At 40.9% G+C, this 18,251-nt stretch overlaps 1 protein-coding gene across 1 annotated transcript in view; it reads right to left on the bottom strand.

Moving 5' to 3' along the window:
- Positions 1–1,500: 1,500 nt before the first annotated feature.
- Positions 1,501–18,251, bottom strand: part of LOC126455573 (uncharacterized) — a 119,648-nt gene continuing 102,897 nt past the window's right edge. Inside the window, exon 3 of the mRNA XM_050091327.1 lies at positions 1,501–1,995. Within this exon, the coding sequence (XP_049947284.1) occupies positions 1,501–1,995 (495 nt within the window). The remainder of the gene's footprint in view (positions 1,996–18,251) is intronic.

Below are 18,251 nucleotides of genomic sequence, written 5' to 3'. Positions count from 1 at the left end.
GTGATTTCTTATACGCCATGGTGCTTTCGTCCCACACAATGAACTTGCAGAGTTTCGTAACTTTTGCCTTTCCATATCCTTTTGAAATGTTACACGCTGAAGCTTCTCAGAAACGCATATCCAATGGGAATTTGAGTGTAAAATTCTCTGCTCGTTCACCATCCAATCAAATAACCGCAATGCCTGATGAAGCAAGAGCCAAAGCAATTCCATTTTGAGATCAAATGTGAGACGACAGCAAACAGATGAGGAACGTTTTTTCATTGTCATCAGGCACATCAAAGAAGAACAGACCACCTTTGCCATTTGACATGGCATTTGTAATTGTGTCGTAGGCCAATTTTTGTTCCACAAGCAAAGGTTGTTCGTTTGCTTCAACAAATGCACACATATCATTAGCACTGTACTGCTGTTCTCTCACTACACCGCAGTCATAAAGGTCTAGTGCAGAACGTTCTGGCGCAATCATGCCAAGGCGAATGAGTTCTTTGTTGTTGATGGTTAAGCGTACGTCCTCGATTTCGATCAGAGATTGATTGAAAATACTGTCCAAAAAATCCCTGGAACTTTTATTGGTGTTTGCACGAACATGGCGCAAAATTTCTTCGATCAAATCCTCTCTGAAGTTTTCGCACAAATCTTTAGAGCTGGATGGCGAACATGAGGTCAAAATAATGGCGAATAATGTTCGAATTGGGTACTGTCCAGAGCCAATGTTCGAATTTGTCGCGGATGACAGCTGGCACATGCATCCGTCAATGTTGTTTCCCAGCGTTCGTCACTTTCAAGCAAATGAAGATTGTGACGCAAGCTTCTCTCTACGTAAAGGCTCGTTTACGCTTGGGCAACAAGTTGCAACATTGTGGCATCGTCTTGTAGTATGCTACAAAAGACAACATCTTGCAGCCTATGTTGCACGCGGCAGGTTAATTTATGTCAAAGTAACAGAATTTGTGAACACAGCGTCGGTCCTGCAGGAGAGTGGGTGATAAAGTGATTGCGGCGGCTACTTACTTGGTCATCGCACTTGCCGCTCACGATGGAAATGAAAATAAACGGAAAAGGAAACGATGGTGGAAGAGAAGAATATTTAAAGAAGGCCCACGAACGAGTATACCAGGAGATCTTGCAGCAGATGATGGTGCATTATTTAGTAATTTTACGAGAAAGTCCAATGAAGACTTCAATTATTTATTACAGTTAATTAACCCTTTTAGTCTAAAGAAAGATACCAATTGCCAACACAGTACTTCAGCAAGAGTTCGACTGACCATCGTATTACGAATTTTAGTCACTGGGGATTCGTACAAGTCACTAATGTACTCATTCGAAGTATCATATTCTGCTACTTCCCTCATAGTGAAGTTTGTAAACCTATTTCATCAGTGCTGAAGAATTACCAAAGTACACAATGTTCAATACTCACCTTATTTAAATAATTTATCTTCATTTGCAAGTAAGTTATAATTGAAATTAAATAATTGGTACAAAGCATTTCACTTATTTTTTAAATCGCAAAAATTGATGGAGATCTTCTGATGTGCCTGGTACTTCAATGAATTCTTCACTCTCACCAGTATCATTGTCAACGTATATAATGCAGTTAGCTTCTGCACAGTTTTCCAATATGGAAAACACTAATGGTGTGATGCTGGGAGTTCGTTTCTCACACTCCCCCAACGCCGCTCTGAATAGCACATTTCCTGTGATGTGTTTCACAAACGTTTGTGTTGTGAGGGAAAAATTTCTCAGTTCATTGGCGATGAACTCTCCATACACACTCCATTCATCTCTGTTGCTAACAGTTATTAAAATCTGATAACCTTCCTCAACTCGAGTATCTCTCACCATTTCCTGAGCTGTTCTTTTTTTGGCTGTAGGAATGCTCTTTCTCTGTGTTTCCTCAGAAGACGTAGTTGATGTTTGAGGCACATTGTCTTCAGAAGGCTGACTTGAATCTTCATCTTTTGTTTCTGTGTCCCGTGTGTCGTCATTCTCAAAAAATAGGGAAAGTAATGATAATGTTTTACTTTTCAGACTCCGAAGGATACTGAAGAATGGAAGAATGTTGCCAGAAATTTCGAAGTTAAGTGGAACTTCCCTCACGGTGTACGAGCCACAGATAGCAAACATGTTCAAATTATATGCCCTGCCAATACTGGAAGTGAATATATTAATTACAGAAAAACATTTAGCATCGTCCTTGTGGCGATCTCAGACGCAAATTTCTGAATACAATATTTACATGTTGGTTGTCAGGACAGCCTATCAGATGGAAGAGTTTTTAAGAACACTTCGGTTCATAAAGCGTTAACGGAAAATAATTCAAACATTCCTCTCCCAGAATCTCTTCCATGAAGAAAATTTGACACCGTAAGTTTTATTACTGGAGGAGGCATTTCCATTGATTACAAATGTAATGAAACCGCATGCTGGGAAGTTACCAAGATCGGAGGAAAGAATATTTAATTACCGACTTTCTCGCGCAAGACGTACTCGTATTGTCGAAAACGCTTTCGGAATAATGTCCTCTGTTTTAAAATGTTTAGGAAGCCAGTGTTACTTAAAGTTGAGAACGCTGAAACAGTTACAGAAGCTTGTACGTATCTTCATAATTTTTAAGGCAAAGTGCAACGTCCACAACTATTTATTCATCTCCAAATAGTTTCGACACAGAAGACATAGATAATGGCGTAAATACTCTTGGAGAGTGGAGAGAAGACACTCACCACCATACAGGCTTAGTGAATTTACCAAAGGTACCTCGAAGACCTTCCTGTGATGCACAGGCAGGACGAGAGGAATTCAAAGAATATTTTATGACACCCATATGGAAAGGTAGAGTGGCAAGAGAGATACCAATAGTATCATCCTGCACCAATATATATTAATTATGTTCGTACTACAATGTATATTTATTTACGTAAATAAATAGATTATCTAGATGAACTAACTGTTTAATTACTTTCTTCCTACAAACTTGTCTGTGGGGTCCACTGTATAAAAATGTATTTTAAACTATTGTTTACATCTATCGATTGGTAGAAGGTACTACATGTAGCCTATACATTGCAACAATTTTGCGAATGTACTTATAATCTGGTGACCATTGTAATGGTACTGGAATCACGTAACCATTACGGCACCTCACCTCAACCACTCGATACCAGCTATATTCTACTGTGTTTCTGTAAAATAGTTAACATATTACTGTGAAAAAATTCAGATTTGATTTCATTAATGTAGAGGTATTTTGATACATCGATATGTTTATATTGCAATGATATTATTCTTATGTTTATTCTTTCTTTTGTCACTATGATCTTTGACGTACTTGTAACTGATTATTGTTGGGCGCGTAAGCGGTTATTAGAGAGTCAAGTCTTGGTCGTCATGTTGAAAAGACGCAAATTATAGTCAGTTTATGAAATGTGAACATTAACAGTGAGGAAGATATTTTCAAGTATGTTTTATATTGTGAAGTGATGCTGCAACAAAAGTAATAAAAAAGAAGTGTAACTTAAATTCGGAGTGCTGATTACCTTTTTACATCACCATTGTTCTAACTGGCAAAAGTTTAATCTTCAAGAATGGTTTATGAAACATATCTATAAAACTTTTGAATATCGCAGAATATCACCTAAGCCTCTTTGCATCCGAGATTTTCAACGATTGAGCCATGAGTTCACAACGAGACCAGCGTGAGAAACACGAAAAGATGAGTGCCTAGTTCATCCATTATTTCATGAAATGACTTTATTAACTGTGTGCTAATGACACCTGCCACATAATATAACTTTGTTGTTGCGCGAAAATGCAATATTCAGCAGCGTGAGCAACACTACAAACATAATTAATTTTTGAACTTTGTTGTGGTAGGGTTGTTAGACCATGGATTGATATACTACAGCACTCAGTTAAGAAATATGAATAGTTATTGAAATCAAGATACTTACAACTGAGCTGTCCATTCCTGCACGCCGTTCTGTCACATCTAAGACGAATTTTAATGATTCATATTCGAAACATTTTTTCCGTATTACCCACTGAGCCGCCTTTTTATTCGTCACACGCGTGTGTTCGCGATGAAACGCACTTCTCAGATTTTTAATCTTCTTCGTCACAGCATTCTCATAGACTTCATATTTTGAAGCGAGATTTCGTACAACGTCTATTTTCCCCATATTATTTTTATAATTAGTTTCACGTATGTTCCACAGAACCTCAACTTATCTGTAGTTCTCTATGAATGCTAAATGCTTCTCGTTCGACCACTCCGTATTTTCGAATTTACCGCTGCCGTACAGAAAATGTCGAACACGAAACGACTCAGCTCGGGACCTAGCTACGGCACATTGCAGCTGCTTGCGACATGACGCACGATGTTTGTTGTCTATGCCGCATGAATCATGTGACAACGACCGTCATGTAGCATGCATCACTGTTGGATGCCACAATGTTGCAAGATGTTGCCCCAGCGTAAATGAGGCTTAAAGCACTCTACATCATCAACCGCTCTCAAATTTTCAAACAAATTAGGACCTTTGACACTAGTCAACAGCATTCTCGAATAGTAACACTCGGCGTTATTTGGGTGTAACGCACAAATACCGCACAGTGCGTCAGAGGAATACAGATTTTGATACCCATCAAACATGCATGCCTTGCTTACGTCGTTGGGATTTCTTCGATGCAGCATTCCATGTACAGTACTTTGGAATTTCTGATTACAACAATGTCTTGGCATATACAACTTCTTCACGCAGCGCAAAAAATGCTCTACGTATTGAGTGCGCTGATTCACTGAAAAATAGAAAAATTACTATAAAGTTACTTAAAATCCGTCTTGATTGCAAATTTTTTTTTTATTCATATGACCGGTTTCGGTTCATTCAGAACCATCTTCAGATCTGATATTTCAGTTACAGGAGTAACCCGTCCAAATCCAGCAACTTTCACATGCTACCTCATGTGACGTAGCATGTGAAAGTTGCTGGATTTGGACGGGTTACTCCTGTAACCTCATGTACCTCATGTACCTCATGTGACGTAGCATGTGAAAGTTGCTGGATTTGGACGGGTTACTCCTGTAACCCGTGACGTAGCATGTGAAAGTTGCTGGATTTGGACGGGTTACTCCTGTAACTGAAATATCAGATCTGAAGATGGTTCTGAATGAACCGAAACCGGTCATATGAATAAAAAAAAAAATTGCAATCAAGACGGATTTTAAGTAACTTTATAAAACCACTGATTGCTGTTATCCCATAAGACATTATGTCTGTTTTTGCAAAGAAAAATTACTGTTTGCACTGGCAAATTTCGATTACATGTAAATCACAATTATCGGCATCGAAATGAGTAAGACAAAATAAAACGCTGATCTGTATGTTTCTGTCACATTCAAACATCTCACTATACACTTGGCGGTACGACACGCGCGACACCTACTATAAGTTAATTGCACTATGCCTATAGCCTTCGGGCAAGCTCAAGCAATAAGTTGACGAAGTTTTATCGCAATCACATGAACGTTATGGCAGCGCATAAAATACGAACGAACACACATTGATTTTTTATATATTAGATGTACGCAGCGCCGTTAGGGTTAGGCATAGGCTAATAATTCATCTCCATGGAGCAACGTTATTGACCTAAATCCCAATGCATATAACATCTGCATAATTTAGCATGCAGCATCACGTCTCGGCGCAAACATACCCATGTCGCAGGTCAAGATGCTACACGATATTCTGGAAAACGTAGCTTGCACCGCCGGTTTTAGGAAAATAAAAAATGTACACCAATTGTCGACTGTGACGTTTTACGGTACAATATGATAAATAAAATGATATGGTATTTTTGACATTTCACGTCCCGAACTTCGTTTTTCTTACGATTCTAAGTAAGATAACCATGAAACAATCTGAATTACAACACTGGCAGCTATCCTAAGCTATCAAAATCATGTACACGTGTGCTTGGAACTATATTTTGACGTTGGGCATTCGACCTGGGGTTGTTGTTGTTGTTGTTGGTGTTGTAGTCTTCAGTCCTGAGACTGGTTTGATGCAGCTCTCCATGCTACCCTATCCTGTGCAAGCTTCTTCATCTCCCAGTACTTACTGCAACCTACATCCTTCTGAATCCGCTTAGTGTATTCATCTCTTGGTCTCCCTCTACGATTTTTACCCTCCATGCTGCCCTCCAACGCTAAATTTGTGATCCCTTGATGCCTCAAAACATGTCCTACCAACCGATCCCTTCTTCTAGTCAAGTTGTGCCACAAACTTCTCTTCTCCCCAATCCTATTCAATACCTCCTCATTAGTTACGTGATCTACCCACCTTATCTTCAGCATTCTTCTGTAGCACCACATTTCGAAAGCTTCTATTCTCTTCCTGTCCAAACTGGTTATCGTCCATGTTTCACTTCCATACATGGCTCACTCCATACAAATACTTCCAGAAACGACTTCCTGACACTTAAATCTATACTCGATGTTAACAAATTTCTCTTCTTCAGAAACGCTTTCCTTGTCATTTCCAGTCTACATTTTATATCCTCTCTACTTCGACCACCATCAGTTATTTTGCTCCCCAAATAGCAAAAATCCTTTACTACTTTAAGTGTCCCATTTCCCAATCTAATTCCATCAGCATCACCCGATTTAATTTGACTACATTCCATTATTCTCGTTTTGCCTTTGTTGATGTTCATCTTATATCCTCCTTTCAAGACACTGTCCATTCCGTTCAACTGCTCTTCCAAGTCCTTTGCTGTCTCTGACAGAATTACAATGACATCGGCGAATCTCAACGTTTTTATTTCTTCTCCATGGATTTTAATACCTACTCCGAATTTTTCTTTTGTTTCCTTTACTGCTTGCTCAATATACACATCGAATAACATTGGGGAGAGGCTACAACTCTGTCTCACTCCCTTCCCAACCACTGCTTCCCTTTCATGTCCCTCGACTCTTATAACTGCCATCTGGTTTCTGTACAAATTGTAAATAGCCTTTCACTCCCGGCATTTTACCCCTTCCACCTTTAGTATTTGAAAGAGAGTATTCCAGTCAACATTGTCAAAAGCTTTCTCTAAGTCAACAAATGCTAGAAACGTAGGTTTGCCTTTCCTTAATCTTTCTTCTAAGATAAGTCGCAGAGTCAGTATTGCCTCACTTGTTCCAATATTTCTACGGAATCCACTGATCTTCCCCGAGGTCGGCTTCTACTAGTTTTTCCATTCGTCTGTAAAGAATTCGTGTTAGTATTTTGCAGCTGTGACTTATTAAACTGATAATTCGGTAATTTCCACATCTGTCAACACCTGCTTTCTTTCGGATTGGAATAATTATATTCTTCTTGAAGTCTGAGGGTATTTCGCTTGTCTCATACATCTTGCTCACCAGATGGTACAGTTTTGTCAGGACTGGCTCTCCCAAGGCCGTCAATAGTTTTAATGGAATGTTGTCTACTCCCGGGGCCTTGTTTCGACTCAGGTCTTTCAGTGCTCTGTCAAACTCTTCACGCAGTATCGTATCTCCCATTTCATCTTCATATACATCCTCTTCCATTTCCATAATATTGTCCTCAAGTACATCGCCCTTGTATAGACCCTCTATATACTCCTTCCGCCTTTCTGCTTTCCCTTCTTTGCTTAGAACTGGGTATCCATCTGAGCTCTTGATATTCGTACAAGTGGCTCTCTTTTCTCCATAGGTCTCTCTAATTTTCCTGTAGGCAGTATCTATCTTACCCCTAGTGAGATAAGCCTCTACATCCTTACATTTGTCCTCTAGCCATGCCTGATTAGCCATTTTGCACTTCCTGTCGATCTCATTTTTGAGACGTTTGTATTCCTTTTTGCCTGCTTCATTTACTGCATTTTTATATTTTTTCCTTTCATCAATTAAATTCAATATTTCTTCTGTAACCCAAGGATTTCTACTAGCCCTCGTCTTTTCACCTACTTGATCCTCTGCTGCCTTCACTACTTCATCCCTCAAAGGTACCCATTATTCGTTACTGTATTTCTTTCCCCCATTCTTGTCAATTGTTCCCTTATCCTCTTCCTGAAACTGTGTACAAACTCTGGTTTAGTCAGTTTATCCACGTGCCATCTCGTTGTATGCCCACCTTTTTGCAGTTTTTTCACTTTTAATCTACAGTTCGTAACCACTAGATTGTGGTCAGAGTCCACATCTGCCCCTGGAAATGTCTTACAATTTAAAACCTTGTTCCTAAATCCCTGTCTTACCATTATATAATCTATCTGATACCTTCTAGTATCACCAGGATTCTTCCATGTATACAACCTTCTTTTATGGTTCTTGAACCAAGTGTTAGCTATGATTAAGTTATGCTCTGTGCAAAATTCTACCAGACGGTTTCCTCTTTCATTTCTTAACCCCAATCCATATTCACCTACTATGTTTCCTTCTCTCCCTTTTCCTACTCTCGAATTCCAGCCACCCATGACTATTAAATATTCGTCTCCCTTCACTACCTGAATAATTTCTTTTATCTCATCATACATTTCATCAATTTCTTCATCATCTGCAGAGCTAGTTGGCATATAAACTTGTACTACTGTAGTAGGCGTGGGCTTCGTGTCTATATTGGTCACAATCATGCGTTCACTATGCTGTTTGTCATAGCTTACCCGCACTCCTATTTTTTTATTCATTATTAAACTTACTCCTGCATTACCCCTATTTGATTTTGTATTTATAACCCTGTAGTCACCTGACAAGAAGTCTTGTTCCTCCTTCCACCGAACTTCACTAATCCCCACTATATCTAACTTTAACTTATCCATTTCCCTTTTTAAATTTTCTAACCTACCTGCCCAATTAAGGGATCTGACATTCAACGCTCCGATCCGCACGCCAGTTTTCTTTCTCCCGATAAAGACGTCCTCTTGAGTAGTCCCCGCCCGGAGATCCGAATAGGGGACTATTTTACCTCCGGAATATTTTACCCAAGAGGACGCCATCATCATTTAACCATACAGTAAAGCTGCATGCCCTCGGGAAAAATTACGGCTGTAGTTTCCCCTTGCTTTCAGCCGTTCGCAGTACCACAACAAGGCCGTTTTGGTTAGCGTTACAAGGCCAGATCAGTCAATCACCCAGACTGTTGCCCCTGCAACTATTGAAAAGGCTGCTGCCCCTCTTCAGGAACGACACGTTTGTCTGGCCTCTCAACAGATACCCCTCCGTTGTGGTTGCACCTACGGTACGGCCATCTGTATCGCTGAGGCAAGCAAGCCTCCCCACCAACGTCAACGTCCGTGGTTTATGGGGTATCAGCATCTAATTACGGTTTGTGCCGTCCTACGTTCCGATGAGAACTCCAATCAAGTAGGTACACTTGTAAGTCCTGAGCGACAACAGCCTTTTTTATTTTTATTTTTTTTATAGGAGGTATTGGGTAGACATCAACGTAGGCCCTTACAATCGAAGCTCCTATACATCGAACAAATAATCAGTGGGCATGTAAATTAGCCCTCCGGGTAAGTCCAGTTTTAGTTAGCTCTTCCCCCGGTGACTGCAGAATGACTGAAACATACAAGATTCATCTGTGAGAATAACCACCGACTGCAGATATGTTAGCGGCAAGAATTCCCTTGCAACCCACTGCAGCGATAATGTAACGTACAGCAGGTAACGCTTCAAAAATACTCTGAGAGGAAGGCGACCTCACTTCACTCTAAAACAATCCCAGTTGTAAAGTTCTTATGAATCCCACGCAGGCCAATGAACGCCATTCAGCAGAAATTTTCCCCACAATCTGATGAACTTGTGGCATAGTTTCACATACTCATGTGACGCAGTGCCTAACTTCAGACAATACTCGTAGGTGTTCCTTGCGGGTAGCTACACAACCATGGTAACCGGAAGTACGCTCCTCGCGCCATAACGTCACGTTGCTACAAATAGGTAGTCAGTACCGAGACAATGCAATTGTTTGGCGATGGTGGCGACAAAACTCGGCCGACGAAACAAAATTTCTATTTCAAAGCTTATCTCTGGACCTGTGTAATTCAGAGGAGACAAAAGGGCCACACTAACTTGTCACACTGGTCGCTCACAATCTTTATGGTGTAAGTTCTCGATCTGGCTCAGAGATGGTTTTGTTATGAATATTAGTTTGTGGTACATTTTACGCAATAACTTAAGTGTCAGCTTGATCTATAGTACTATGTGTAGTGTGTTTTATCCAGACAGATAAGCTTAATTATCGTGCTCTCGTAAATTATTTTGTCGACGGTGCACTGCCAACGACAATTCATTCTTAGTTGGCGAAGGCTGATAGGAAATTTGCTTTACAACAATTACGAAATGAGAGACTGAATTCTGCTGAACACCGGACCTCAAAAACAGCTAAGTGCCAAAATTTAAAAAAATAGTTAGACACATTAAAAAAAGTTAAATGCCATCGCCAACAACCACAAATGGAAGCTAAATGCTGCAAACACTGATAAGTGGTGCATGTAAGGCGTGGAAGACTGCAGGAGGTGTGTGGTGAGGCTGAAGTTACGTTGTGCAAGACGCGACAGTTGGCTGCTACTGCGACGCTGCCCCCTCCTCTTTTCCCACCCTGGCAGACGGCGACACGGCCGCAACACGACTGGAGTCGTCGCCGTTTCCCAAGCTCCGGTCGGCGGCGGCGGATTCAAATACATAAGAAAAATAAGAATTCCGATTTTCTTGCTGTAAAAAATACTGTATGTTAATGCAACAAAGTTACATCGGCTCCCAGAGTTAGTTTTTCGATACAGATTCACCTTTTACTTTAAAAAATTGAAAAGTATCTCTTCCGGTTTTGCGTGTTTTTTTCGCTGTATATTACTTCTCTATCAATTGTGAGGAAAGTAAAAGGCACAAAAAATTGATGTTTGCGTATCTTACAGTTTCACATCACAGCTTGATAATGAGGTGTCTATTTTTCCGATATTCGTCACAGTTATTCCGATAGTTAATTTACAAGTAACCTACTGCATAAAATTTGAATTGTGTGCAGTGAAAAATGTGGTCGCTGGCTACTTTACGTATGGTTCACGTTAGGTCATACATCGTTGCCGATGAAAAGAAGCTAACATATCGAAATTATTTTTAAAGTTGAGATCAGAATGATATCGATCTCCGTTTCCGAGATTTGGGCTCATATATCTCCGGGAGCGTCGCGACTAGCCGCCAGTTCTGTCGACGCGCAACGAGAATCGTGTGGTCATCACACGATAGAGAATGCATTTGTTTTGTTTCGCTGACACATTTGGACCTAATGAAACCATTTTATGTCATATTTCTCCGGTATGAGTTACTAATATTTCTCCATATGCTCTTGACAATTTCATTTAAAGTGCCACGAAATGTAGGTTTCTTAAAGCCAAGTGATCAAGCAGAACCCATTTTCTTGGTTTTGCTGAGGCATCTGAACCTGTTCCAAGCTTTCTTTCTCGTTTATTTCTCTGATACGAGTCCCGAATATTCCTCCATCTGTTTTTGCACATTTCACCTAAAATTCCAATGAAAGATAAGTTTATTAACAATAAGCGCAGGCTAGCGTCATTGCATTGTTTCAAGTTCTTGACAACAAGATAGGGTTACACCTTAAACATCTCTAGAATTTTGATTCTGAACGTCTACAGTATACACTGGCAGAAATGTGGAAGAAATAATGTCCGTGCCTGTTCACAAAATTTCCCCAAATTATACTTGCCAGTTTCTCCCATGCAGAAACTTTTGGAACAAGCTAAGGCAACTTTCATAGCCGACTGAATCTTTATTCCCATCCAAATGAACTTCCATATTCTTATATTCTCACAGCATACATCGTTATGGATGACATGAACATTTAATCTTTCCAAGCTGCACTCAAAACATGACTCCAGGATTTACAAAAGACGAATTTCAATTGTGAATTGTGTCAGATCAGAAGGGCCTTGTAAAACAGTGGTGCACTTTTGGCACAAGTTTTTTGAGCACCGTCTTCTACCAATGAATTGAAGTGAATGTGACAAATTACTTATTGCAGCATACTGTTTGCGCAATCTGTTGAGAAACGCCTTCCTCAAAAACGAACATCTATTGATTACAGAAAGCTGTACTACAATCTGGTGGTGGTTTTTCACAACTAGAAGGTATCATCAAGACACCAATCTACCGTTTACTTTCAAAGTGAAGGTATTGTAAAATGTAACTTTATCGTTGTACTTTAGATTGTTCATTTTATAATGTACTTGCCGTTTTCAATTTTTATCGTCACAAAAAAGAGTAATGCGAAAATTGACCTTCAAGTTCATTTTCATCATTCTAATTCTACATCTGCATGGATTATACTGATTTTCATAACAGGCCTGAAAAATTTGCATTAATGGGAAAATATTATATATATCACTCACCTGCCAGTTTCAACTGTGCACCAATTTCTTCACAAATTTTGTCTCTGAACATAGTGTCTCTATATTTAGGGTTCTTCAAATCGTAAAGGCAAGGATGTTGCGAGACCAGCTCACAGAGCATCACATCCTGTGAGTGGCTCATTTCAGTTTTCCTTGACTGGCTCGACATCTTTCTGGCAGCCGTACATCTTTGTGTCGTGCGACTTCCGTCGCAACACTGCTCACTGGTGCAGTGTTGCGACAGCTGCCGCAACAGTCGCGCGTCGCATCCCAAACTCGAACTGCGCATGCGCCAGCAGGCAACTTCTGACGTCACGTAGCCGCAGTCGCTAGTGTGCGTCGCGTCTTTGACAACGTACCTTTAAAGCGCGGAGTGCCACGAAGCTCTTACAGTTCATCGTGAATGCTGACAACGACAATAACACCCTGAGAATTCAAACCTTATTATGTTATTAAAATCTGCTGATTGTGCCTTCACTTTGTTGTTTTCAGTTTTTTTGCGTTCAAATGTAACGTCGTAGAATTAAGGATAAATCTCATCTGAGTCACAAAAACGTGTTTTTAGAAGGAAAAACTGAGCCTAAAGAAGAGGTATGTATAAAATAGAATTAGTCTGTATGATCACAGAATCTATGTCTACGATATTGCAGCGCCTGTGTTGTTCAGAAGTACGATGCAATAGGCACTACGGCGACTACACCCATTACGAAATACATGAACTGTATTATACAACCATCAGCTGTATAATGGAAAGACGAGAATGAAAATCTGTGCCGGACCGGGACTCAAACCCGGATATCCCGTTTATAGCGTGCGGGCGCCTCATCTTTAGGCTATCCAAGTACGCCTTACGACCGCACTCATACTTCCATATGTCGTTAACCATGTGTCTATAACCTTGGTTCAAATGTGTGTGAATTCCTAAGGGATCAAACTGCTTAGGTTCAAACCAAATGGCTCTGTGCACTATGGGACTTAACACCGGAGGTCATCAGTCCTCTAGAGCTTAGAACTACTTAAACCTAACTAACCTAAGGACATCACACACATCCATGCCCGAGGCAGGATTCGAGCCTGCAACCGTAGCGGTCGCGCGGTTCCAGACTGAAGCGCCTAGAACCGCTCGGCCACACAGGCCGGCAAACTGCTTAGGTCGTCGGTCCCTAGACTTATACACTACTTAAACGAACTTATGCTAAGAACAACACACACACACACACACACACACACACACACACACACACACACACACACATGCCCGAGAGAGGACTCGAGCCTCCGGCGGGAGGTGCAACCTTAGTCATACACACCTATGTATATTTCCGTACAGGAGAGACATTTTTAATTGGAAGTCGCTTGCCCGGTGTCGGCGGGTGAATAAGATATTGCAGTGCCTGCGGCGTTCAGAGATACGATGCTATGCTTATCCGGGCATGTATCCATGTCCGGATAAATACCATATTGTAGTGCCTTTGTTGTTTAGAAGTGCGATACGATGTTCCTTCGGACATGCACGAATTATTTTCAATGGCTTCTACACACTGAAAGACAATATGAAATGAAACTCCTTTTTGATGGGTCTGATGGCCATTAATTCTGCAAAAAGAAGGTGATGTTGCAAACATGGATGGGTAACATTGTAGAAGCTTGTAAATAAATAAATAAAAAAGAAAGAAAAAGATAGATAGATAGAAAGAGAGAGAGAGAGAGAGAGAGAGAGAGAAATAGTGTTCCCAGAAAAGCTGAGTAATAAAAGTTATCATTAATATAACCAAGGACTTGGTTTCACCGTCACAACCACGTGAAAATAACTTGTCAGCTCAGAAAAGTTACCTGCAACAGATGCTATCTTATAAGAAGGAAGATAATAGAGCATTCTTCGAAGAATTCATCAGTTAAAATAGCTTCAAGTAAAACTAAGATTTCAAAATAAATGACAGCATGAGGATGTGCTCGTAATTACTGAAAGCGTGAGATTTTTTTCAAGGATACTTACCTCATTTTTGCCGATAAAACTAGGGCACTTAGCACTTTCTACATTTTTCGGAGTAAAATATTACTTTTCAATCATAAGAGAAAGGAAAAAAAAAACTGTAATCTATACATATAAATTAAAAGTCCCAGACGCTTTTATCTCAGGTAGTACTGTAATGATTTTTACACGCTTTTCACTGACAGACTGATTCATGAAGATGGTTTGTGTATTCCTCCGCCTGCCTGTGAAGGATACTCTCAGGCACTTCTGTACAGATTTTGGTAGGGTTTTCACTAATAGACAGCGTGACGCACGAGGAAGGTGTGTGCGTATAATTTATTACCGCTACGACAGATAAAGTCGTCCGGCCTTAGATACTTCGTGCTACCCGTGTGAAGCCAGGGCGGGTCACTAGTAGTAAAATTAATCTCATTCTAGATAGAGAAGTAAATAAAGTGGTTCATGTTTCTTTCTCAAAAGATTATGGAGAAAACAAATGAAACTGAATAACAGTCTGTTTCCAGATGCTCTGCCGAGTTGTTTTACCATTTTCTGCACAATATTTCGACGACCCATGCAGCCGCCGTTTACAGCCGCGTCTGGGTGTTGCTGTTATGTGTACTCGCTGCCTGGACTCCAACCAGACTGTCGGGCACTGTTCGTCTCACGCCGCTATTTACGACGCCCACTAAGCAGCCGGCGAAGGGTCTACCCGACGGGAGGCCTTAGTTACACGACATTTATTTATTTTACTACTCTCTTTGACGCTCTTTCGTTTTTCAGAGCTTGCACTGATATTCCGTGAAACGCAAATTCTCTCAGCTTTTTCTATTTCTGGTGGATGTGATAGCCGACGCCATTTTAATAAATTGAGTGCCCGACCCAAAGCCTCGTTTAAACTGAACCTCTCATCCCTGTTTACTAGGTTCCCCGTTATCTTTATTCAGATAAGACTTCTTAATTATACTGTAGCAGAAAACTGGCGTCTGCACCACTAAACTGGTCTCATGGTATTTCATTTTACGATTGTATTTGAGGCAGTGCTCGGCGACAGCTGATTTGCTCGGTTGTTTTAGTCGGGTATGTCGCTGATGTTTCTTGCATTTCTCCTCGACTGTTCTGATACTATGCCCCACGTTGAGACATGCCATATTCGCTTGGAATGCGATACACACCCGGATTGCGATACACACACAGATTTCGGAGATCTAGATAGTCTTTGACAATCCAAATAATACTTATTATCTTAGTGAAGGGAGCGAAATACACCACATGCTACGTTTCCAGAGTCTACCCATTTTCCGGGTGTTGGGCCAGCGTAAGGTAGACAAGTGATTTTTGGCCTCTCTTCCTCGGTCTCAGTCTCAACTACTTGGTCGTTTTTGATATTGACCGCATCGCCCGTTCAGATTGATGATCCGCGTACGCTTCCTTCGGAACACTGTTCGCCGGTGGTGTAAATTTGTGGTAAGTTATTATGGGACCAAACTGTTTAGGTCATCGGCCCTAAAGCTTACACACTGCTGATCTAACAAACTAACTTACACCATGGACAACACACACACACCGGTGCCCGAGGGGGGACTCGAACCTCTGACGGGGAGACCCGCACGGACCGTGACAAAACGCCTCAAACCGCGCGGCTACCTCGCGCAGTGCAGGTGGTGTAATTTTTCGGCGTGGCTGTCCTTGTCTGGAAGCGTTTGAGCTCTATGGATCGCCGAAAAAGTTCTGTGAAACAATCGTCGAACTCTTCCACGATTAGTTCCAAGCAAACTAACAATGGAAGCCTCGTGGCCGGCCGAAGTGGCCGAGCGGTTCTAGACGCTACAGTCTGGAGCCGCGCGACCGCTACGGTCGCAGGTTCGAATCCTGCCTCGGGCATGGATGTGTGTGATGTCCTTAGATTAGTTAGGTATAAGTAGGCTAGTACTGAGTTCTAGGGGACTGATGGCCTCAGAAATTAAGTACCATAGTGGTCAGAGCTATTTGAACCATTTTTGAAGCCTCGTGAAAAAGGAGACTACACCGAAACTGGTCATAATATCCTTATGCTGGGAGGTTGTATACATGGAAGAATACCTGGAGATACTAAAAGGTATCAGATAGATTATATAATGGTAAGACAGAGATTTAGGAACCAGGTTTTAAATTGTAAGACATTTCCAGGGGCAGATGTAGACTCTGACCACAATCTATTGGTTATGAACTGCAGATTAAAACTGAAGAAACTGCAAAAAGGTGGGAATTTAAGGAGATGGGACCTGGATAAACTGAAAGAACCAGTGGTTGTACAGAGTGTTAGGGAGAGCGTAAGGGAACAATTGAAAGGAATGGGGGAAAGAAATACAGTAGAAGAAGAATGGGTAGCTTTGAGGGATGAAGTAGTGAAGGCAGCAGAGGATCAAGTAGGTGAAAAGACGAGGGCTAGTAGAATACCTTGGGTTACAGAAGAAATATTGAATTTAATTGATGAAAGGAAAAAATATAAAAATGCAGTAAATGAAGCAGGCAAAAAGGAATACAAACGTCTCAAAAATGAGATCGAGAGGAATTGCAAAATGGCTAAGCAGGCATGGCTAGAGGACAAATGTTAGGATGTAGAGGCTTATCTCACTAGGGGTAAGATAGATACTGCCTACAGGAAAGTTAAGGAGACCTTTGGAGAAAAGAGATCCACTTGTATGAATATCAAGAGCTCAGATAGAAACCCAGTTCTAAGCAAAGAAGGGAAAGCAGAAAGGTGGAAGGAATATATAGAGGGTCTATACAAGGGCGATGTACTTGAGGACAATATTATGAAAATGGAAGAGGATGTATATGAAGATGAAATGGGTGATACGATACTGCGTGAAGAGTTTGACAGAGCACTGAAAGACCTGAGTCGAAACAAGGCCCCGGGAGTAGACAACATTCCATTAGAACTACTGACGGCCTTGGGAGAGCCAGTCCTGACAAAACTCTACCATCTGGTGAGCAAAATGTACGAGACAGGCGAAATACCCTCAGACTTCAAGAAGAATATAATTATTACAATCCCAAAGACAGCAGATGTTGACAGATGTGAAAATTACCGCACTATCAGTTTAATAAGTCACAGCTGCAAAATACTAACTATAGACGAATGGAAAAGTTGGTAGAAGCCGACCTCAGGGAAGATCAGTTTGGTTTCCGTAGAAATGTTGGAACACGTGAGGCAATACTAACCTTACGACTTATCTTAGAAGAAAGATTAAGGAAAGGCAAACCTACGTTTCTAGCATTTGTAGACTTAGAGAAAGCTTTTGACATTGTTAACTGGAATACTCTCTTTCAAATTCTAAAGGAGGCAGGGGTAAAATGACGGGAGTGAAAGGCTATTTACAATTTGTACAGAAACCAGATGGCAGTTATAAGAGTCGAGGGGCACGAAAGGGAAGCAGTGGTTGGGAAGGGAGTGAGACAGGGTTGTAGCCTCTCCCCGATGTTATATCTGTATATTGAGCAAGCAGTAAAGGAAACAAAAGAAAAATTTGGAGTAGGAATTAAAATCCATGGAGAAGACATAAAAACTTTGAGGTTCGCCGATGACACTGTAATTCTTTCAGAGACAGAAAAGGACTTGGAAGAGCAGTTGAACGGAATGGACAGTGTCTTGAAAGGAGGATATAAGATGAACATCAACAAAAGCAAAACGGGGATAATGGAATGTAGTCGAATTAAGTCGGGTGATGCTGAGGGAATTAGATTAGGAAATCAGACACTTACAGTAGTAAAGGAATTTTGCTATTTGGGGAGCAAAATAACTGATGATGGTAGAAGTAGAGAGGATATAAAATGTAGACTGGAAATGGCAAGGAAAGCGTTTCTGAAGAAGAGAAATTTG

Source organism: Schistocerca serialis, chromosome 2, assembly GCF_023864345.2.
Source record: "Schistocerca serialis cubense isolate TAMUIC-IGC-003099 chromosome 2, iqSchSeri2.2, whole genome shotgun sequence".
Classification (NCBI taxonomy): domain Eukaryota; kingdom Metazoa; phylum Arthropoda; class Insecta; order Orthoptera; family Acrididae; genus Schistocerca; species Schistocerca serialis.
Note: the sequence above shows the minus strand (reverse complement) of the source record. Positions and strands in the feature narration are given on the sequence as shown.